The sequence below is a fragment of the Podarcis pityusensis genome (genome assembly GCF_964106645.2).
Source record: "Podarcis pityusensis genome assembly, chromosome: 14".
Classification (NCBI taxonomy): domain Eukaryota; kingdom Metazoa; phylum Chordata; class Lepidosauria; order Squamata; family Lacertidae; genus Podarcis; species Podarcis pityusensis.
The window spans coordinates 47,471,403-47,494,776 of NC_138039.1; the positions used below are offsets into that span (position 1 = coordinate 47,471,403).

Below are 23,374 nucleotides of genomic sequence, written 5' to 3' on the forward strand. Positions count from 1 at the left end.
TGAGCCAACAGGTCAGGGCTAGATAAAATTAAGAAGGAATCCGAGGTCAGGAGCATGAGTGGCTTTTCTCTTCTTTCAGAGCAGAGAATCCACCCCTCTCCCCACCCTGAAGCCTCTCATTCATTACAGATGAAGGTTTGAGAAAGCAAAGGGGATGTGGGGGTGAGCAAGAAGACAAAGATAACATTTCATAATAAATTGGATATGTGTGTTGATGTTGTTGTTGTTATTGTTAAAGCCTTGGGAGGGGAAACAGTCTTTCTTTTTAAAAAAAAAAATGTGATCACATATTAAGCTGTGCCACTGGACATCATATTGTTTCTGACCTGAAAATATGAGATCCAACAGAAAATCTCTTGGAGGCCTTGTTGCAGCAGGGACTTCAAGTCAGCAATTTACTCTTAAATCTCAGCCTCAACTGACTTGATTAAAGTTTTGCCCAGGAAATTTTTCAGGTTAGCTTGCTGTGGTTTTTAAAAAATGCTCCTTAACAAGAAACAGGAAGAATTATGGGTTGCCCAGGGGGCGTTCTAAGGCACACACCTCTCTGGCCAAATGTCCAACTTTAATTTAATCTTTTGTGCTTCTGTGAAACTCCCCGTTCCATTGTTGAGCTGCAGTCCGGCTGCAGAGCTTTGCTGGGGTGACTGGGCTGTCCCCAATCCCATCCCCTCCAACACAATAAACTCCAGATAATCATTCAAGAGGAGGCCAGCAGAAAGGGCTGCTCTGACATCTGGGTCGTGGCCTTTGACATGGGATCTGGGACTCGCCAGAGTCTGCTCCAAGCAACAGAGGTCCGGGGGAATTGGGGAAGGGGGGAAGGGTGGGAACAGCCGGCCCAGAGAGAGAGAAACCCGATCCTTAGAAATGCACGTCTGAAGCACAGAAATGTAAATACACCAGAAACCGATTACGAGAATAAGCAAAGGCGTTGTGAGTTCAAGGCATAAATAAAGGAGGAGGCAGCCAGGTTTGCTGCAAGAGCTGAGGAGGCTGTTCAGAGCAAGAGGAGGGGGAGGCAGGGAGAGGGGAGAGGGGCCCTCTCCAAAATTACTTCCTCTCATCACTGATGGGAGGGGGGAGAAGCTCATCAATGCATCACTTCTGTGAAGGATCAAAGAAGACTGGCTAGTTAAGTCAAATACATGCTTGTAAATATTGTAACTGATGCAGAGTTTCAGTGTTGGTTCATTTATTTCATTTATTTATTTCCATTTATTTATTCCCATATACCACCCTTTTCCTCCCAGGAGCTCAAGGTGGCATGCATAGTTCTCCCCCTCCCTATTTCATCCTCACAACAACCCTGTGAGGTAGGTTTAGGCTAAGAAAGTGTTTCTCAAATTTGGGTCCCCAGCTGCTGTTGGGACTACAGCTCCCATCATCCTTAGCTAGCAGGACCAGCAGTCAGGGATGATGGGAGTTGTAGTCCAACAGCAGCTGGGGACCCAGGTTTGAGAGGCACTGGGCTAAGAGAGAGTCGACTGGATGAGTGAGGATTCAAACCCTGGTCTCCCAGGCTACAGTCCACTCTAACCATTAGGTCACACCTAACTAATATTACAAGAGGTCTCTTAAATAAAAAAAAATATAGAGGCATGCTAACCCTTCAGGCAACCACAGTGGTTTACACTCCAGCTGAAAGGTGACTGGTGGGGGGGGGGGGGCTCCAATCTCTGCTATCTCTTCCACAAACTAAGTAACTGCATAAAACCCCAGGTTGCTAGAAACCAGATGGAAGAGTCCATGTTGGCTGCTGCCTTTTCCTGCTTATCTGTCAAAATCTAAAGACGCCAATTCTCTGGTGACTTGCCTCTGCTCCCTTGAAGGGGCCTCCGGACAAACATCACCTCACTGCCCCCCACCCCAGTGGGCTGGCAGTAAAAACATCACTGCTCTTACTGTCCACATCCCTGGAAAAAGGAGAGGGGGGGGAGAGGGAGAAGAGAGGCCTCCCTGGGGCAGCAAGGCCTGATTTCCAAGTGAAGTACCGCAAATCAGGGTGGGGGGGGGGAGAGGGATGAAAACAGATGAATGAAGACCCTGCATGGCAATTCCGCTTGAGGTAGAAGTTTATTTTATTTTATATTAATTTTAGCTGTGCTTCTGAAGTTGCAAGCAACTTTCTTAAAACAGGTGTGGTGGTTAGATCAGGGATGGGAAGTTGGGGGTCAGCAACACAGCTCAAAAGCCTCTGAAACTGTCCCAGTTCTGGGCTAAAATATATAAAGGCATGCATTGGGGGTGAGGAGTGGGGTAGAGCCCCAGGAATATTGGCTTTGTCCAAACATTATGTCAAACGACCACTAGTGGTAACGTAACTATGGTTTGGTTGGTGTCTGAATTGGTTAACAATGGTTTGCAGCCAGCCAGCCAAGCAGAATCAGAAGTCATGGTCTGAAGCAGCTTTGCCCGCCGTGTGTGCACTAACTGGCTCACGTAAGGTCTGAATTGACAGATCAGAAATATCTGAAAGAACGCCTCCTTCCCTACAGACCCTCTTGGGTGCAGAGATTGGCAAAGTGTGCTCTCGTCTTAGTTCTTCCACCCTCAGAGGTGTAGGTGTAGGCATAGGTGTGTCTGTGTGTGTGTATGGTAGCCTAGGAAAGGGCCTTCTCCGTGGTGGCCCCTAAGCTGTGGAACTCCCTCCCACCACAGAGGTGCACCTGGAACCTTCATTGTACAGCTTCTGGAGAATTCTGAAGACACACCTCTTTACCCTGGCTTTTGACACTTGAGGTGTATATTTTTAGGACCCACCTTACTTTTGTGATTGTGTTTTAATAAACTATTTTTAATGTTGTATTTTAATGTGACCTGTCCTGGGACCATCAATTGATGGGTGAGTAAATCTTCTTCTTCTTCTTCTTCTTCTTCTTCTTAATAATAATAATAATAATAATAATAATTTATAGCCATTGCTCCACCTCCAGGGGCTCCTGCACCAAAGGAACATGAGTGCTGCTGAGCTAATGACAAGCAGAGCCAGGCAGACAAGCTTTGCCTGGGCATCTGGAAGCTCCTGCCATGGTTCTGAGTCCAAATCTAAATGATGGTTTGCCTGACAAAAGGCAATTTGGGTTTGCCTTAAAAAAATCTGACTTTGCAGCAGGCTTCTGGCATCTTCTTTTTGCCATCCTCTAATCTGGACCCCTTGGCACTTGCTCTCGCTGCCAGGAGCCCTTCCTCCCTTTTGTTGCTGCCCAAAGGATTGAGCACAGTTCACTGGCTCTGCTTTGTAAGATGAGACGATGGCCCCTAAAACTCACCTCGTAGACAACAATCATTTAAATGGAATTACAGAGAAAAGGAGGCCACCTCGGGGTGGAGGGGGGAGGGGAGGAGCCCCTGGACTCCTGGCCAGTCTCCACAATCAAGGGAAAACACATTTTAGTCCTGTGTTATGTGAGCAACTTTTCCGTGACAAAACCTCATCAGAATGTAATAGCTGAAGAAGCTGCCTTGCGGCAGGGGGGCAGGCAAGACATCGAGTCTTGTTTCACCCACCAACCTTTTGCAAAAAATAAAATAAATAAATGTCTGGAGGTGTGCGTCTATAGCAATATCATGCAGCAGGATACTTCCAACAGGAAGCTGGTACAGTGGTACCTCTGGATGCAAACGGGATCCATTCCGGAGCCCCATTCGCATCCTGAAGCGAACGCAACCCGCGTCTGCGAGTGCGAGGGTCGCGACTCGCCACTCGAGCGCATGCGTGTGATGTCATTTTGAGCGTCTGCGCATGCGCAAGCAGCGAAACCAGGAAGTAACGCGTTTCGTTACTTCCAGGTCGCCACGGAGCGCAACCCGAAAACACTCAACCCGAAGCTACTTCAACCCGAGGTATGACTATAAAGAAAATTATCTGCAGAACCCGACTGCACATGATAATCAAACCACCCACCTGAAAGGAGCACACTGGCTCACTTAAGCCATGGGTAGGCAAACTAAGGCCCAGGGGCCGGATTTGGCCCAATCGCCTTCTAAATCCAGCCTGCAGTTTTAAATGAGTAGAATCTGTCCCTTTATTTAAAATGCATCTCTGGGTTATTTGTGGGGCATAGGAATTTGTTCATTTTCCCCAAAAAAATAAAGTCCGGCCCCCCACAAGGTCTGAGGGACAGTGGACCAGCCCCCTGCTGAAAAGGTTTGCTGACCCCTGTTTAGGGGTCATGTCCTTGCTACCCAAAGCACACCTGCACCATATGAGTTTGCCATGCCCAGAGCACAGCTCTTTGTTCACAGAAAGACCTCAGCAAGTGTGTTGGTGCACTGGAACCCCACGGTGGCCTTGCCTGAAAAGTGGGGACAAAGCAGCTTCTTCCCCCAGATTAGCCAGGCAAATGTCAAGGTGACCAGGATGATAAAGTGTCTGGAAACCAAGCCTGATGAGGAATGGTTGAAGGAGTTGGGTATGTTTAGCCTGGAGAAAAGACTGAGAGGTGATATGATAGCCATCTGAACAGTGGTTACATAGGAGATGGAGCAAGCTTGTTTTCCGCTTGCTCCAGAAGGTAGGACCTGAAGCAATGGGTTCAAATTACAAGAAAGGAGATTCTCAGTAAACAACAGGAAGAACTTTCAGACAGTAAAAGCTGTTTGGCAGTGGAACGGTCTCCCTCGGAAGGTAGTGGACTTTTCTTTGTTGGGAGGTTTTTAAGCAGAGGTTGGGTGGCCACCTGTCATGGATGCTTTAGCTGAAATTCCTGCATTGCAGGGGTTGGAATAGATGACCCTCAGGGTCCCTTCCAACTCTAGAATTCTATGATTCTAAGTGAATTCCAGAGAACAGGACTCCACAGATAAAGAAAGAGCAGAAATAATTCCTGGGCTCTTCATTCATCCTCTGACTGAGATAATCCCTCTAAAAAGCTTCTCAACAGCAACCATGAGAAGATGCTACAAAATTTGTTTTAGCATCTGTTTTAGTGGCTGTCACACAGCAACAGCTACAGTCAAGCACAGGGCACACAGCGTTATCTTATGAACAATAATACATTTTTACACACTGACTGAGAGAATCCATTCAGGGCCCCCAAAACTTCCCCTAGAGCTATGAAATAAATTTCCTTTCAGAACTAACATTTCTCTGTTGGGCTGTCATGAGCCCTTGATGGCACTTTGACCCCTTGGAGCAGCAAAATGAAAACACCATCTATCATTCCTTGCACTGCAGCAAGGGGCAAGCTTTCATTGCAAAGCCATCTGCAGGCTGAAGACTTGCCAAGAAGCCCGGCCCTTCCAGGCGTTCTGGGCTGCAGATCAGGCAGACAGCTTACAAAGGCACTTGCTGTTTCAGTCCTGCTCTGGGGGGACGACATGCTTCACCTATTACCTATAAAGCAATTTGCTGCATTAGGAGGATAAAGAGGATGGATGGGCAAATGGATGTGGCATGTGGATTTGTACAAGCCAGCCCATCCGGATGCTTCAGTGCCCCAGATGCCATTAGTCCATTTTGAACACACAGACAAGAGAAGGAAGACACTCTTCCTGACACCACAGGATTGTAACCCTAGAATTCCCCTTGGGACAATGCACAGCAGATTTTCCACCAAGAAAACCCAGCTAAACAGAAACACAAGTTGCAAACGGTGTCAGACCAATTGGCCCACCTGGCTCAATATTCAGGGGTGGGGCACCTGTGGCCCTTGACATGGAACAATTCCAAACACCCCTGGCCATTGGCCTTGCTGGCTTTCACACCCAGAGCCCAAATAATCTCACAGCTCACCCTCAAAATCTGTCAACAAATAGGACCCCTGGAGTCTTCTGACATCATCCTAGTCTTACTCTGGCCTAGTTTTTATGGGCAGTTGCCAAGGTGGATGGAACGTCCTCATGCAACCCACAGTCTTAGTCCCTTTCAGCTGCACTGCACACACCTAGTTCCAGGCCACAGCAGCGTTTTATTACAGTCAGACCTCGTGTTGCGTCCGCTTCATGTTGTGTCCTTTCGCATTATGTACCGCAGCAACCCAGAAGTCCTGGAATGGGTTACTTCCGGGTTTCACCGCTCGCGTATGTGCAGAAGCGACAAATCGCGCTGCGTGCCTGCGCAGACACAGCGCTTCGAGTTGTGGGCATTTCATGTTCCAGACGGGCCTCCGGTATGGATCCCATCCGTAACACAAGGCACCACTGTACAGTGATGCCTCGCAAGACGAATGCCTCGCAAGACGAAAAACTTGCAAGACGAAAGAGTTTTTCGTTTTTTGAGTTGCTTCGCAAGACAAATTTCCCTATGGGCTTGCTTCGCAAGACGAAAACGTCTTGCAAGTTTGTTTCCTTTTTCTTAAAACCGTTAATACCCAGGGTGCATTGCTTGAAGAGGTGCAGTTGCGACTTGACTTCGAGGAGCAACTCATAGCACGCGGTGTGGTAGCCTTTTTTGAGGTTTTTGAAGACTTTGGTGATTTTTGAAGCTTTTCCAAAACTTCTTTTGGAGGACCATGGGCCTGGAGGTCACAGAGGAGGACGTCAGCGAGCTGGTGGAGGAGCACGACCACGAGCTGACCACCCAGGAGCTGGTCGAACTGCAGGCAGAGGCTGCGCAGGAGCAGGCCTCACTGGAAGAGGAGGAAGCAACTGAGGAACGGCTGTCCTCCAAAGAACTGAGGGACATTTGCCAGAAGTGGAAAGATGTGCAGGCTTTTGCACAGCGGCACCACCCTGACAAGGACCTGACATGTGACCTTGCGAACACTTTTGATACGAGGGTCATGTCGTCTTTCAGGGAGGTGCTGAAAAGGCAGATGAAGCAGCAGACCATGGACAGGTTCTTCAGCAAGAAGTAAAGAGTGGAAGAGGAACCTTCTTCGAGTTGTCCCCCAGAGTCTTAGAAAATGTATGTACAGTACACTTTGGTGATTTTTAAATGCTTTTCTGTCATGTTTAGAAACTTAAATTATTGTTCCTTCAATTTTTGAAATGCTCTTTACAGTATGTGTGACTTTAAAGAGCACTTAATAAACTCTTTTTGTACCAAATTTGGCTTTGTTTGGACTTTTTTTGACCACAGGAAGGCATTAATTGATTTTCAATGCATTCCTATGGGAAACCGTGCTTCGCAAGACGAAAAATTCGCAAGACGAAAAAACTCGCAAAACGAATTAATTTCATCTTGCGAGGCACCACTGTACTCTTAAAGAGTCTCCATCGTTCACACAATATGGTACAGGGGCTGCTTTGCCTGCATGTCAGAGCTGCCTCCCTCAAATCAAGTAAATAAAAAAAAAGACTGAACTGACCAACTGCATCACAGATAACTTGGTTCTGACCCCCCCAAAAATACCTGCCCCTCCAATATAAATCTTGGCTATGCCCATGTTTGCCTGCCCAATCCCCTGCCAAGGACTGGAAAGCAAAGAGGCAACATGCACCAAACTTCAGAGTGTTTCAAAGAAACTGAGCCCCTCACACATACTCCTGTGGCACCAAAGGACCTCTCCTCCTTCAATTTGGCCATTCACACCCTGAGTGCTGCAATCCATTGGGTAAAAGGTAAATAAAGGTAAAAGACCCCTGGATGGTTAAGTCCAGTCAAATTCGACAGTGGGGTGTGGCACTCATCTCCGCTTTTAGGCCGAGGGAGCTGACGTTCGTCCACAGACGGCTCTCCAGGTCATGTGACCAGCATGACTAAACTGCTTCTGGTGCAACGGAACACCGTGACGGAAACCAGAGCGTACGGAAACGCCATTTACTTTCCCGCTGCAGCGGTACCTATTTATCTATTTGCACTGGTGTGCTCTTGAACTGCTAGGTTGGCAGAAACTGGGACAAAGAAACAGGAGCTCACCACCATTGTATGGATTCAAACCGCTGATCGGCAACCCCAAAAGGCTCAGTGGTTTAAGCCACAGTGCCCCACTTCACCCCTCCATCGCAGAGAGGTTTAGAAAAAAGTTTCTATTGGCACTAGTGTGCTAAGGCTAATTTCCTCATGGGTGGGGCAAGAAAGGGATGCAGCTGAGGAGGGAAGAGGGGTGGGTGGATGGTTGAGAGAGGGGGGTATGTGTGTGAGAAAGCACTTCTGTGGTGAATGGATGGTGCAAAATACTGTGCATGTGGGGGGGGTGTATGTGTATGGGAGAGAAAATGGCTGGCTGAAATGTGTGCATTGCAAGAGAATCAAATCAAAGGCATGCATGGATTGCAAGAGCATGTGGGTGGGGGCAAGACAGCGGGGAAGGTGACTCTGGCTCGACCTACTCTTGGCTTGGCTCCACTGTGGGTCTCAACAGGTTACCCGCCTCCCCGGGGGATGGAGACTTTAGGGGTGAGGGAGTTAGGAATAGGAGAAAGGGGTAAACAGGGGAAGAATATACATTTCTGGCCACGCACACACACATACAGTGGTACCTCGGGTTACATACGCTTCAGGTTACAGACTCTGCTAACCCAGAAATAGTACCTCGGGTTAAGAACTTTGCTTCAGGATGAGAACAGAAATTGTGCTCCGGTGGTGCGGCAGCAGCGGGAGGCCCTTTAGCTAAAGTGGTGCATCAGGTTAAGAACAGTTTCAGGTTAAGAATGGACCTCCAGAACGAATTAAGTGCGTAACCAGGGGTACCACTGTACTCAGAGAGGAGGCATGTGTTGGGTTGTGGGGACTAAAAGGTTTGCACCAAAAAATCCGGCTTCTTAGCCTCAGCCTCCCAAATGCGGAATGTTTACTCTTCATGCATCGGTTCCTGGAGAGCAGCAACATTTGATTGAAAACTATCATAGGACTTTACGCTTTGAGTATTGTGATTTCTGTTAACTAAACAAAGTTAAAAACAGACACCCACACCCAAGTAGGGCTCTCTCTCTCTCTCTCTCTCTCTCTCTCTCTCTCTTGTTCTTTTCACCCCAAACTCTCTTTCATGTGCTAATGGCGGCCTCTTTTTTCCCTTTTCTTGAAACCTTCTTCCCATTTGACTTGGTCAGATCTTTAGAGACCTCACACATCTAATGGTCCCTCACATTCACTGGGAGGGGGTGGGGGTTGACACACGGTATGATTAATAGACAATGTTGATTTAATTTCCTTGAACAGGACCCGAGTTCCCTCTAAGCCTTCTTCAAAAGCCACTGCTTTTCAAATCAGGACTGAAAAGGATGGGACTTATCTCTGGGCAACATAGTTTAATTCTCTGTTTATTGGGCTTCACAAGCAAAAACACCCAGGAATAAGGCCCTTCATATCTACAACTACAAATGCAAATAAGTCTGTTCAAGGAGAATGGAAAACAACTTTTCTTTTCCTCCTTGCAAGGAGCTGCAAATAATTCCAAAGTACTGAGGGGCAATATATTGTTTGCTACTTAATTCAGTAATAGCCTAGAAGTGTGTCATTTTCATTACAGGGACATTTGGAAAGCTTGGTGGACGGTTTTTCAGCATCACAGATGCACTTGTAACAAACACATTTGTAATGCTAACCTACACACTCAGAAGCAAGGTCCACTGAATTCAGTGGGACTGGCAAAGATGTAGTGGTGTTGCAGACATTTAAATATCTTTTCTCTTTACTAGGCTGCCTCCTGACTGTTGATACTGAGTTCTTTTTGTGTCTGGGCTGCTGTAATTGCTGAAAATAGGTGTTAACTGGATGTTTCAATTGTTCTTATTTATTGCTATTAATTGGGGAGGCAATGTATATTGTAAACTGCTTTGAGCTTTTTAAATGAAAAGTGGTACACAATATTTTAACATAAATTAAATAAAAAATAAATTTACTCCCTAGCATGGGCTTAACATTTCAGCCTGCCCCATGATTGCATCCATTGCAGATGGAATTAAATATATGCAAATTCCTGCATGGAACAGACCCTGAAGTGATTCTTAGTTTTGCTTGCCGCCACACAACCAAAGACCTTAGTCAACCCCAACAGTTTGGCCACATATCCCAAGCAAAAGAAAGAAAGAAAAACCACAGTCACACTTGGTTGTTCCATTTTGTTTTTAAGACAACCGAAACATGTACTCAAATGCAAAAATGCACAAAATCTCAATTATTTGGCACAGCTACAGGGGGCACCGTATCAACAAGGTCCCAACTATTTCACCCAGACAGCTCTTTTCATTTGCCCACGTGTAGATCTTTATCTGCAAAGGGGGCTCACTCACACATGCCAATCCTCAAGGATTAAACAAGCATGTGTGGATGAGTCCTTGCTTTGCTAGTTCAAAAGGGCGGCTGCCAAGTCAAGCTGCTGCCTCCTTGCCTGTCAACTGAGGAGCAGACCCACAATCACCAATCTCGCATCTCTACCTCCCCATCACCCTATTACTAGAGTGTTTGCACCCCATTCCATGAAGATGTGAGCAGACCTGGAAAGGCAGAAGGAATGGAGCTTCTATGGTTGGGAATCTTCATCTTCCCAGGGTTTTGGTGAGTTTTTTTCACTTTCATGCATTCTGGAAAAAGCCAGTTTTGTCTATGATCACCAGAGTGTGAGGAAAGGCTGTTTTCTTGCTGGATGCACTGCAATATTCTACTCTTAATAATTCTTTGTTTTAACTCTATTGGCCTTCAAATTTTATGCAAGGCTTTAATTAAAGTTCAGGGCACCTGCCAGCTTCTGAAAAACACCACCAAAGCTCTCTGGGATTTACTGGTTCAGCTGGTAATCAACTTAGCTGCTCAAATACTGAGTAGGGCATCTGTGCAAGCATCATAGCTATTTGGAGATCGTCTAGGACACTCCCCTTTCTGAGCCTTGTTGCAATGAAGGGGGAGGAATGCATAAGGAGAAGTCATTTGGATGGAGCTGGCCTGTGGGTGCATCCCAGTAGCTTGTGCCCTAGGATAAGTTGCATGTGATGTAACAAAGCAAACACACTGCTTGAGACAACTTTCTTTAAGCAGTCCTGCAGCTGAGGCAGAAAATGCAAGTCCTGAACTAGCACCTTGGTCCTTATTCAATGCTTGGCCTGGCTTGTGTGCCAGAACCTTGAGCCAGTTGATCTCATGAGAACCTAAGAGAAGTCCTGCAGCAGCAGGATCAGAACAAAAGGGATCCATCTAGTCCAAGATCCTGTTCTCAGACTCCTACCAAATGCCCATCGTGGGAAGCCTGGGAGCAGGATCTGAACTCACCCCACTTGCAAGTCCCAACAACTCGTATTCAGGGGCATGTCATGCTGCCTCCAGCAGTGCAGATGGAACACAGCCATCATGGCTAGTAGCAACTGACAGAATTATCCTGCATGTAGTGTCTACATCTCTCCATTCAGAGTATATTTACTCCTACTCTGCTTCTTTTTATTTAACCAGTTGCGTGCGCTGCTCTGGTTCACCAGAAGCGGCTTAGTCATGCTGGCCACATGACCCGGAAGCTGTACGCCGGCTCCCTTGGCCAATAAAGCGAGATGAGCGCCGCAACCCCAGAGTCGGCCATGACTGGACCTAATGGTCAGGGGTCCCTTTACCTTTACCTTTATGACTGCTAAGTTTACTAAAGAGTCTTTGGTGAGAAAGCTTGTTGGAAGCTTTTTGAAAGCTGTACTACGCTATGTTAACTGGATCACCTCTATTGATATACTTGCTGACATTCTCAAGGAACTATTGAAACAGGATTTACCCTTGGAGAAGCCGTGCTAACTCTGCTTCAGTAAGGCTTATTCTTCTATATGCTAGGTCATTTTATCTTTAACAATACTTTCCACTAGTTTTCCTGGAACAGGAAAAAAAAACCTCTTCCCACAGAAGTTTAATATAAGGATGGAATCAGAGAAAGTAAATACCTGCCCAAGTGCAAGCAGTAACCAGAGGATCACAATATTTATTGTTCTGGTCAGCCAAACTCTCCACTAACACATGGTGAACTTCCTCCCAAGAGCAGCAAGATGTCCTTCTCTTCTTCGGCAACACAAACTACTAGCTGCCTCTAGTGCAAAGATTTCCTGTAGTGTTTCTTTAAAAGCAAGACAGACGTTTGGCTATGTCTACGTTTACTTTAGCTGCAAAAGCCCAACCTCAGGCCAGCCTGGGGCAGAGAATGTGGAGGTCAACAGAAACTGGGGCGGGTTCTATCAAATGGGGAGTCCCACAGATATCACCTTACCTCTTCCGTATCCTACAAATTCCCTACAGTGGGAATTCATCATGTTCAGTTTTTCACAACTTGGGGGCACTGAGATTAATTCAAGCTGGGATTCTTACAAACAGATTCTTACCAACAGAAAATATAGGCCACTGTACTGGTGGGATTGGGGGGAGAGAAGAAAGAGGACCCTTTCCATTGAAAGCCATGAATGCAGTGTTCACAACAACTTTTCCATGTGAGGGTGTTGTTTTGCTGGGCCTTTCCATTTCTCAGTGCTGTTATAGGGTTGTGTGGTTGCTTCCCAAAGGAAGAGTGAAGCTGCTCTCACTCCGTCACACTGCCCAGGTACTGCTGTTGGTCCCCAGCTGCTGATTCATCAGGTTCCCCAAGACATTTTGCAGCTAGACTCCCCTGGAGGCTGCTCTATCACTTCAGACGGGATGGTACAAATGGCAAAAAGTTGAGGGCGGCTGCCCTTCTTCCCCCAGAACACAGAGCCACAGCTTAACTCACAGCTCAGGTTAAACAGAGAGAAGCACATTTGGCCCAAGGCCACCCAGATAGCTGCAGGGCTGAAAAGAGGTTTGAACCCGGATTTCCTTCATTCAAACCTGAATCTCAAGCCATCACACACCATGTGATGTATACCTTCAGTATACCTGAAGGAGCGTCTTCACCCCCATCGCTCAGCCCGGACACTGAGGTCCTCCTCCAAGGGTCTTCTGCTGATTACCTCACTGCGAGAAGCAAAGTTACAGGGAACCAGGCAGAGGGTCTTCTCAGTAGTGGCGCCCTCCCTTCAGATGTCAAGGAGATAAAGAATTACACAACTTTTAGAAGACATCTGAAGGCTGAAGTATTGGGAGGTTTTTAACACTTGATGTTTTTATTATGTTTTTAGATATGGGGGAACCCAGCCAGATGGGTGGGGTTATAAATAATATTATATTGTATTGTATTATATATTAAGTGTTGTTGTTGTTGTTATGGCTATCAGGGCTACTTTTCACAATAGATAGCAAATGTGCTAGCCAAGCATACACCACTGCATTTCCCCCTATGCAAAGCCTTCTTCAGCATGTGCCTTAAGGAAACTTAAACTGGTGAAAAACTTAAACTGAGGCATCTGTGGGACTAGAATATCCAGCATGAGCCCAGGGTCACCGCTAGAAGCTTTACTCAAGCCAACTGGCATAATTCTTGCAGCACAAAGGAAGCAGCCACCATTAGGTTAAAGCACAAGACACAGAGCCTATCCTGTCCTGAGTACCCAGAGAGTGAATTCCTGGAGTTCTCCAGGAAAACAGTCAAAAGGGTCAGAGGAAGGCAGAGGTGGTTGACCTCTGCACTGCCCAGGCTGCTTCTTTTGAGTAAGGTGATAAGAGAGCCCCAGCTTCCCCCTTCCTTCATCGCCTTGTGTGAGCACAGTGGCATTTGCTAGGATATTATCTTAAAGGCAGCACAGTTCTTTTAGAGGGCAGGGAGAAGAGTCAGAAACCATCCTAAAGATCTCCAGAAGGTACTCAAGAAACCTTCAAAACCATTTCAAAGCATAATCCACAGGTAGTACAGGTTTTGCCACTCCAAAACTCTACCTTTAATCTCCCCCTCTTGAAGCTCCAATTCTCTCCTATCTCACCCTCAAATAACCTCCAACCCCAAATGTCCAGCATTCCCCCAACTCTGTCCCTGAGAACGCGAGGCAAACAGTTCCCCTGCTGCCTGCTAAGTCCTCTACCTCCAAAGCATCCACAACCTTCTTCCTCCAAACTGCAGACTAGCCCAGGAAGGTTGCTTGAAGATGTATTAAGAACTTATGAAAATGGGCGCTGTGTGTCCTTTCTTGTTTGGTTTGGCTTCCACACTTTGCTGCACACCAGAGATCCTTCCCAACAAACAAACAAACAAACAAACACCCACAGGAAGCCAAGAAATATCTGGAGAATATTACAGAAACAAAAGCTGGAGGAAGACATGTGCCAAGTGCCACAACAGGGGAGTTTCTCTGCAAAGCGTGGAGCGAGAAGGATTAAAATTAGGGGCAAAAATGCAAGGCATGCTCCACAGAGTCAGCTCCTGCAGGAAAGCCAAGTGGCAACAGGGACGGAATTTTACACTGGAGCAGGAAGCAGGGGTGGATATGTGTGTGCATATCCTGCAGAAAAATAAATGTGTGTGGGGAAAGGGAAAGTTGTGACATAAATGTCACTAAGTGTGCCAATATATTTATTTGGAGAAGAGCAGCCCAGAACACGGCTGCTGTGTTTATTAGTCCCACTGACACAGGGGGTGGGGTGCAAAAGAGAAAGCATGCCGAAAAATTCTGTTAAAAAATAAACAGTGGGCACAAAGGAGAGACTCAAACACCCAGAGACAAGATCTGGTCTGACAGCATGTGGTGGAGGTGAGGGGGAGAAAATGTCACAGAGGGCAGCAACAAAGAACCCAGAGATTCCTAATTCTGCCACACGAATAACTGGGAATGCTGCGAGAGCAGACAGTCTGATAGCAGCATCATAATTGCAATCCTTGCACCAGTTAATCCAGATCAAAGGCACCAGTAATTTTGCTGAAGTTGTTCCACATGCATGCAGGCAGATAATAAATAATAATAATAATAATAATTTATTTGTACCCTGCCCATCTGGCTGGGTTTCCCCAGCCAGTCTTGGCAGCTTCCAACAAAGACCAAAAATACACTAAAATGTCACACATTAAAAACTTCCCTGAACAGGGCTGCCTTCACATGTCTTCTGAATGTCAGGTAGTTGTTTATCTCTTTGACATCTGATGGGAGGGCGTTCCACAGGGCGGGCGCCACTACCAAGAAGGCCCTCTGCCTGGTTCCCTGTAGCTTTGCTTCTCGCAACGAGGGAACCACCAGAAGGCCCTCGGCGCTGGACCTCAGCATCCGGGCAGAACGATGGGAGTGGAGACGCTCCTTCAGGCATACTGGGCCGAGGCCGTTTAGGGCTTTAAAGGTCAACACCAACACTTTGAATTGTGCTCGGAAACGTACTGGGAGCCAATGTAGGTCTTTCAAGACTGGTGTTATGTGGTCTCGGTGGCCGCCCCCAGTCACCAGTCTAGCTGCTGCATTCTGGATTAGTTGTAGTTTCTGGGTCACCTTCACCTTGCGGGTATACTTGAGTATACCTGCCTGCCACTTGAGAACATTGCTTCATGAGCCTGATGACTGTCCACAAAGGTTTCTGTCCTAATAAATCCTGCTAGGCCTTTACGTTCCTTTCTGGTGCTTGCTGCTACAGACCAACATGGGTGGCCCTCTGCAAGTTGGGAAGTGCAATCTGAAAATGACATCACTGGTTCTGTTGTGACATCATCTGGATTCCAAGGTGCAGCTACATGACAGCATGAAGTGTAACCCCTAATATGAATTCTTCCTTTCACAGGTTGCCATCAAAACAAAAATGGATCTAGGAACTAGTGATATACGCTTGTGTAATTTAACAACCACAGTCAGGCTGCTCTGTGGGAAGCTGAGCTGGAGAGAGGGAGCACCACCGGTGGACAAAGCTTTCCAGCAGTGACACCATTTCTGAAACACGCTAGGTGACCAGCACACATGCATGTCGGGAGAGACTTCATGGTATTGGAGCAGGCACTTCATAGCCAATGTGACAACACAACTACACCGGCTCATGTTGCATTTTGCATTAGAGGGCATTTGCTAAGCAGCCACAACTGCAGTGACAACATTAATCCTTAAATGATTATCCCAGCCTGTTTTACTATGACGCTTCACCTGTGCCATTTCACTGACCATTGATTCTAAAAAACCCGGTTTATTTTGCAGCCTTCTGTGCAACACCTGAGCCAAATCAGCCAGGCTCTGAAATGCTCTGCAATAAGGAAAACCAGGTGTGCCAGTCTGAATCCGCATGCTTTCAGCAGGATACACTGTCCAAAGACAGATCAACGACATCTTAAAAGAAGAGGCATCCCTTCTTTGACTGAGCCACTGCTGATCCTTTTGTGTTCTGGTCTGCGCTCAATGGGTCCCATCCTGCTGCCAGAAGCCCTCTGTCTTGAAAGGACCACATATGGACCCTGACCCACTGAGAAGACTTGGCAGTTGCTCTGTCTAAAAATATCTCTTGCTTCTGGAGTAATAACACATGAGGAAGGGGGGATCTAAGTGTCATAAAGAAGCCAGTTGACCTGGCTGCGGTGATGATTTAATTCTGACAATTCAGTCAATCATCTAGTCTCATCCCAGCCCCAAGGTGGGGAGGAAATCCCTTTCTGGCACCTTAAAGACAGGGAGTTCCTTAGTGCTCTTTTTCTCCTTTCTATTCCAAGTTATCACACTAGACCCAGCTACTTATTTAGATTTCAGTCAAAATAGCTTTAAAGATATAGGAACATAGAAGACATAACATCAAGACAGAAGACTTCCTTTTGACTGTCCAGAACTTCCAACCACTCTTCTTTATTGGATGGTTCCAGTTTTGAGAATGTTGAGAGATAGAGAAAAACTTTTATTTAGATTCCTTTCCTAATCATCCTAGGTAGGGGATAAATTTATGTGCTTAGTGATAAGCCACAATGATCCCAAATATGGAATTTGCCCTTTTCACAGCTGCTGCAAAATGGGTCAACATATTCATTGAGCTATACACTGTGACCCCAAGACCTCTTTGCTGGTCAGTCACTGCCAGTTCAGACCCCATGAACATGTATGTGAAGTTTTACCTCCGACATGCATCAATTCACAATTGCTTGCACTGGATCACATTTGCTATCTTAATGAGTAAGAGAGCCATCCGCCCAGTTCAGAAAGATCCTTTTGGAATGCCTTGCAATCCCCTTTCATTTTTATCACGCTAAACAAGTTGGCACCATCAGACACTTAGCCAAAATATTGCTAAAAACATTAATTAATAAGATAAAAAGCGCCTGTCCCAATACCAATATTTGGAGGACCCCACATTCTATATCCCTTCATGAGGAGAACTGTCCATTTGTTCCTTTTGTCTGCTTCCTGTTTCTTAGCCAATTCCTGATCCACAAGAGGACTCAGGAATCCTTGGTGTGGTACTTTGTCAAGAGTTTTTGGGAACTCCAAGTATACAGTGTCTACCAGATCATGCCTTCATCACCACCACCACTTATTCAATTTTGAACATTGTATTGATGGAATAACTGCATCATAAGGGAGGATATATAAATCAAGTAATAAATACAAAAAAAAAAAAAATCAGGGTAGAAATATTTTCGGCATTTCTCTGTGGGTCCCCTACAATCCTAGGTAAATGTCAACATTCAGGAACATATTTATTTATATCATTTTTATGCATAAACTATATTCAAAGTGGCTAATAAAACCATTAAATTAACCAGTTGCAGGAGAAAAGCCACAAATACTACCCATCACAGCAGAGGTATTTAGCTGAATCAACCTCAGGATAGGGAATTTTTAAGGAATAGAGCATAGCAACCCTCACAGATCAAAGGCCTTCCAGTACAGGCGACTCTTAATTGTCCCTCTGTATGCAAGAAGATCAAACCTATCCATTCTGAAGGAAATCAGCCCTGAGTGCTCACTGGAAGGACAGATCGTGAAGCTGAGACTCCAATACTTTGGCCACCTCATGAGAAGAGAAGACTCCCTGGAAAAGACCCTGATGTTGGGAAAGATGGAGGGCACAAGGGGAAGGGGACGACAGAGGACGAGATGGTTGGACAGTGTTCTGGCGTGCTCTGGTCCATGGGGTCACGAAGAGTCGGACACGACTAAACGACTAAACAACAACATGCAAGAAGAAAACCAGCTTTTAGATAACCTCTGAGCTGCCCCATATTTAAGCAATTCAATCCAGTCATTCCTTCTGAGGGGCGGCAAGTGACTCCACATGCATTTAAAGGGGAATCTCTCCATCATCACAGGAGTGGCTCTAACAAAAAGCTTTGCCCCTCACTTCTACTGTGAAATGAGTGTGGCTTCTCCTTCAGAAATACAGAAGGCAGAAGCTGTGTGCAAACTCACCCAGGCCACTGATGGTGTGTGTCAAGTCACTGGCCTCTAGCAGGATAGGTCCATTTTCTTGCTGGCCTTCCTCCTTGTAGTACAATTTGTAGCCCTGGATGGCTGCAGTGTCTTCCAAATCTTTTTGCCAGCTCACCATGATCGTTGTGCAGTTCAGGGGTTCCAGACGCAGCTCAGGAGATTTTGGTGCTAGGAAAAGAAGGGGAGTTGTTATTTACATTGGAGGAACAAGCAGAAAACAAGGAAGCTGCCTTATCTTGAGTCAGGCCATTAACCCACCTGGCTCAGCCTGGAAATGTCTCTCTCAGGCATGCTTGGAAATGCCAGGGAGTTTCTCCCACACACCATCACTGAGCCACGGCTCTTCCCTTCCTGTAAAACCCCTGGGAGGTCCAGTGCATCACACCCACTGCTACACAGCCTACAGAGCCAGTGCAAAGTCTGTGCAAAACTAATGCCCCATATCATAAAATGCAGGTGAAATGAGTTCATGAAGCAGCAAATATAAACTTCAGTTGAGCCACAGGGCTGCAAGGACAACGCTTCAAAGGAAAGGACACCAGGGGCAATTCAGGTTAGCTTGCTAGAGATGTTCTGCAGTGACTTCAGTTGAAAGGTCCATTATTTGGGCATATATTAAATTGAAAAGATGACACACCTTTGACACTCGTGGCTTTCGGCGTGTGATGAGAAGTCCACAGGGAGGCCTCTCCCCAGCCAATCCGAGTTGCTGCAGAGATACGAACCAAATAGATGCTGTCGGGCTTCAGGCCCCCTAAAAGGTGTTCGTAGGTCGTGCCTGGGAGCTCCAGAACCTGGACGGTGCTCTCGGTGCTGAGTCGAAATGACAAGCGGAACGAGACGACCTGGCCTCGCCGGTACTTGGCTGGAATCGGCAGCCAGGAGATGAGAATATCTGTGGGGCTTTGGCTTGTCAAGCTGATCTCAGGAGCCCTCAGAGGGACTAAGAGGAGGAGAAGCAGAAAGAAGAACAGTTTTCCCTCTGATATAACAGGATAAGTCTCTCGTTCTGTCTCTCACAGACACTTTAATTGTTTTTTAATTGTTGCTTTTTCGGTTTTTAGCTATTTCTATTTTAGCTTTAAAATGCACCTTGAGTCCCTGTCAGGGGAAAGGCAGGATATAAGTATTTTTTTTTAAAAAGAACTTACTGTCTTCCAGGGTGTGTTGTGTCACATGGTCAGACATTTGGCTAGCTCCCATCGGCATGTAGGCCACTATGTAAAAGGTGTAGTTGCTGGCAGGCTCCAAGTCGTCAATAATATAATGTGTTGTGTCGTTTCCAATAACAACTTGATATTCTTCATTATTTAAACCTGGAATGCAGAAAGAATTTACAGAAACAAATGCACCTGAAACCTCTCTACAGGATTATATGTTTAAGGCTGCAATCTTATCAACATTTACCTGGTAAATCGCCCTAAGCCAGGCAAGAATAAATCAGGGAGATTTCCTTGTATGTAGTGAGGTTTAGGATTGAACTACAAGGTGGCATTCTTACTTGGAAGTAAGTCCAACCACTAAAAATGGGGCATTTCTGAGAAAAATATTCGGACTGGGTCAGAATGGGGTTTCTTTTGTAGTCTGAGTGAAAGCAGTTTCATGCTACCAAACTGTGCCTTGCTACAGAACATGGGGCTTTGGGATGTGCTGAACAGAAGGCTCTCTGTGGATGTGCTGATTCAGCTCAAAAACACCATTCAGAAAACTAAACCACAACAAACTGTGAAGAGAAAGCAGGAAGGCACAAGAGGGGAGCCATCACAGCCTCTGGATCTCCTGCTTTATGGCCCCTCTCATTTTGGACTCTGGGGTGGTGAGTGCTCTGCTGTAGCTGCTTAAAAACACCAACCAAATCAAAACGAAGATGCTCTGGACCCCTGGCTCCCCATTTTAACTCAAATGATCCTGTGAATAGATTTGTTCTGTTTGGTGCACACAGGACTGTGTACCTGTTTTAGTTCAGGGACAGAGCAACAAGGATTAGTTTAAAACATGCTTTTCCTCCTTAATGAGTGCAGCAATTTACATCCAAACGTGCCCCATAAATGCATGGTAGGCTTGGTGGGGGCTTTGTCCTGCTTCATTCCTATACAGCAAAGCTCTAAAGCAGAAAGCAGCTGGTGGCGGCAGCCAGAGGCCCTTCCTTGATGCACAATTCATGCCAAATTGCTTGTCAACTTTGTGAAAAAAACAAAAACCCACAAACCTCGCTCCTTGAAGCAGTTTAAGCCTCCCCTCCTAAGAACAGAACCTCTCTACAAACTGAACAACAAAAATTCCACCAGTCGGTTTTCCCACAGTTTTGAGTTAACTTGATAGCATTTTAATTAGGCAAGATTATGAGCATCTCACAACACCCTAATTAATGGCTGGTTAATTGGGAACTGCATGGCACGATTTCTGACCTGCTACACAGGATCCCTGAACCCAAACTGAAAGGGCTCCTTCTTGTCTTGAATAGCTGGGAAGACTCCATGGGGAGGAAAGGAGGCCCCCGCCTAGAAGAGGCAGCAGAGAAGACAAGGCAGGCTCCCCCTCCCTCCCACCCAATCAGCCATTCCTTTGTTCCTTTTCTTAATCGCCAACAAGGAATTAACACGCTCCCTCATCAAGTCCCCATTCTCCCTAGTACCACAAACATCTCCCCTGCCCCAGTTTGAAATACCTTTTTCTTTTCTTTAAGTAGCTCTCAGCAGACACCTGTTTGTTTTCTCTCTCTGCTACCTCTGCCCCTAGCCCAATTTGTATTCAATGCTAACTTTTATTATTTGGCCTGTGAGGTAGGTGGAGGAAAATATGACCAGATTTTTGGAGCATATTTTAGAAATGTTGCATTTCTTTACAGCGAATGGAGCAATATCGGGATTGTGTGAAAAGTGCAGCGCTTTGTCAACAGGAAGTGGAAGAAACTTCTCGGCTTTCCCTCTATGGACAGTGCAGCTACAAGCAAGGACGTCAGAAGAGCTAAGCTGATCTTGGATCAGACTCCAGCAACTTGGACTCAGAGGCATGTTGCATCTGACCCCGCAGGTGGCATGTAGACCTACCCACCTCATTTTTTGCATGGGGGAAGATTGTGCAGAAGCATCAAGGTACATATTTTTTCACCCACTCCCTTGCCCAGTACCTTTATAGGGAGGAGTTGTTGCCTGAGAATTTCCCCTTGCTCCTGCTCACTGATTTATTTTGGGGGGTGGGCTGGGACTGGCCTGTCTTTAGGGAGGGTAATAGTTGTGTTTGGCTTTTAGGTGGCTGTTGTTTTAAGATGGCAGGAGTTTGCTGTCTTACATTTTTGCATGCTGCATTTTATTGCTTGAATTTTGTCTTGCCACTGTGAGCTGCGGAGTTTTTTTCAGTGGAAAAGGCAGCATAGGAGTAAATGCTAACTACTTCAAACAAGAGCCTGTGAGACCAGATACACCTCCGGCAATTCAAGAGTTCCCACAAAGTTCCCAGAGTGCTTCAGGACAGGCTAAGGATGCTGCTGCTACAGCAGCTGAACCAGGGGCTATCCACTTTGTGTGGCAGACAAGGCCGATTAACCAGGGGGAATCAACAGCCAAGTCTTGCTTTTATCCAGTCCATCGGTTATCAAACAGTTAACGTATTGTACTCATATAATTTCCAGAAACCTTCAGTATTTATTCTGGCGAGGCAGAAGCTGGTCTATAAAATGTGTTTTGTAAATGTAAGAAGGTAAATTTATTTCTTACACAAACCAACCTGGTGGTCATTCTTTTGCATACCTCAACGACCCTCCATAACGAGGTGTGGAAATATTGGGTATGTTGAATAGTTAAAAAGGTCAGAGAGGTTCAGAGAGAGCAGCAGGTCCTTCTGAGTGATCACTATGCCAGACCCACGGCTCAAGGTAACTGCTACACAACAGGGAGCCATGAGAGATTCAGGGGTAGAAGTAGAATCCTTTACACTTCCACCTACAAGACCAGGCTCCTATGGGGAGATGGGCCTCCTCAAGTGACCCCAGGTGATTTAAAAGGTTGAAACTGGCACGTAAACCATGTCTGGAAGCCAACAGATGCCACTCCAGATCTCGTAAGATTGGAGTTCTTCAACAGTCATGGCCATCTATTCCCTGCTAAAAAGGGGAATTCTGCCTCCATAGCAGAAGCCTCTAAATACTCTTAAATGGCAGCCCCACATACAGCATGTTGAAGTAATCTAGCTTGGAGGGTATAGAAGGGTGACAACTACCATATCCTTCCTCCATTGGTCAATCTGAATGCAAGCAACTGAGTCTGGGGAAGATATTGAAGTGCCATTATAGACATACATGCATCCAAGCACAGTCTGGGGCCCAACAACCCACACAGAATATAAACTTGATTCATCAGTGGAAGAGTAATGACACATCAGTTAAAGTTGGCTTTCAAAAGACACTGGAAGTATAAATGCCACATGCTATTTGATCTCCTTAAAACAGGCCCAGCGACTTCTCCATACATTCATTTCAAGGGAACCACAAGCCAGATATTGTATTACAGTACCTAAAACCCCACAGATTAGGCAGCACATTACAATTCTTCATATGATTTATCCCAGAGAGCAAAAGGTAAATAAAAGGAAATGCTGCAGAAGTCTATGGAGGAACTTGCATGAGCCAGAGGAGAAGGAGGGAGGGTGCTGGTCCTCAAGACTGCAGCAGATTTATTTGCCCTTGCCCTCAAAAAGGCCCAGAATCATCCATTCTATAGGGAAGCCTCTTGTGCCCGAAATATGGAAGAGCCAAGCAGCAGCTCAGGGTGCTCATCAGACAGATACCATACTTACCTTCTGCCTTCATGTAGTGCACTGAGTAAGCGATGACTTTGTCCGAATTGTATAGTGGCCTCTCCCAGGCCAGAAGGATGGCTGAACTTGACATAGTTTCTGCGTGGACATTGCAAGGGGCACTGGGCCGGTCTTCGGACAGAACTACTGTCAATCGTGCCCTGGACAGGATGGAGCCCTGGCTGTTCTCGGCCATGCACTGGTAGATGGCATCATCTTCAGGGATGATCTGGTTGATCACCAGTTTGCTAGACAGACGGACAGACAACAAGAGCCCAGGGAAAAATCAAAAAGAAGCAAGAGCAGACTGTCCACCAACTCAGCTTCATATATTTGCACCATTGGTTTTACATGTACAGATTTATTTTTATTTATTTTTAAAAGTGATTGGATGTACCATGTACAAAACAAACAAACATTAAAACCAGTGGTTGGACATTTCTCATGGTGACAAGGGCAAGACAGACATAAGTTTGTTATTTAGTACCATTGCTAGGTATTTATTCTG

General features: G+C 46.1%; 2 protein-coding genes across 3 annotated transcripts in view; one reads left to right on the plus strand and one right to left on the minus strand.

The window, feature by feature from the left end:
- PRTG (protogenin) overlaps window positions 1-23,374 on the minus strand; it is an 81,862-nt gene that overhangs the window by 18,751 nt on the left and 39,737 nt on the right. For both annotated transcript variants that reach the window (XM_080981456.1, XM_080981457.1), the window contains exons 8-11: window positions 22,867-23,114; window positions 19,224-19,388; window positions 18,710-19,015; window positions 18,052-18,240 (exon numbers count right to left, since the gene is read on the minus strand). In XM_080981456.1, coding sequence (XP_080837582.1) covers window positions 18,052-18,240; window positions 18,710-19,015; window positions 19,224-19,388; window positions 22,867-23,114 — 908 coding nt within the window. The remainder of the gene's footprint in view (window positions 1-18,051; window positions 18,241-18,709; window positions 19,016-19,223; window positions 19,389-22,866; window positions 23,115-23,374) is intronic.
- LOC308463240 (uncharacterized protein) lies at window positions 6,152-6,992 on the plus strand. Its single transcript, XM_080981434.1, has 2 exons — window positions 6,152-6,282; window positions 6,361-6,992. Exon 2 carries the CDS (start codon window positions 6,456-6,458, stop codon window positions 6,798-6,800), a length of 345 nt encoding a protein of 114 aa, XP_080837560.1. The 5' UTR covers window positions 6,152-6,282; window positions 6,361-6,455; the 3' UTR covers window positions 6,801-6,992.

Excerpts from the sequence above, each read along its gene's own strand:
- LOC308463240 (XM_080981434.1), top strand. The coding sequence starts at position 6,456 with ATGGGCCTGGAGGTCACAGAGGAGGACGTCAGCGAGCTGGTGGAGGAG.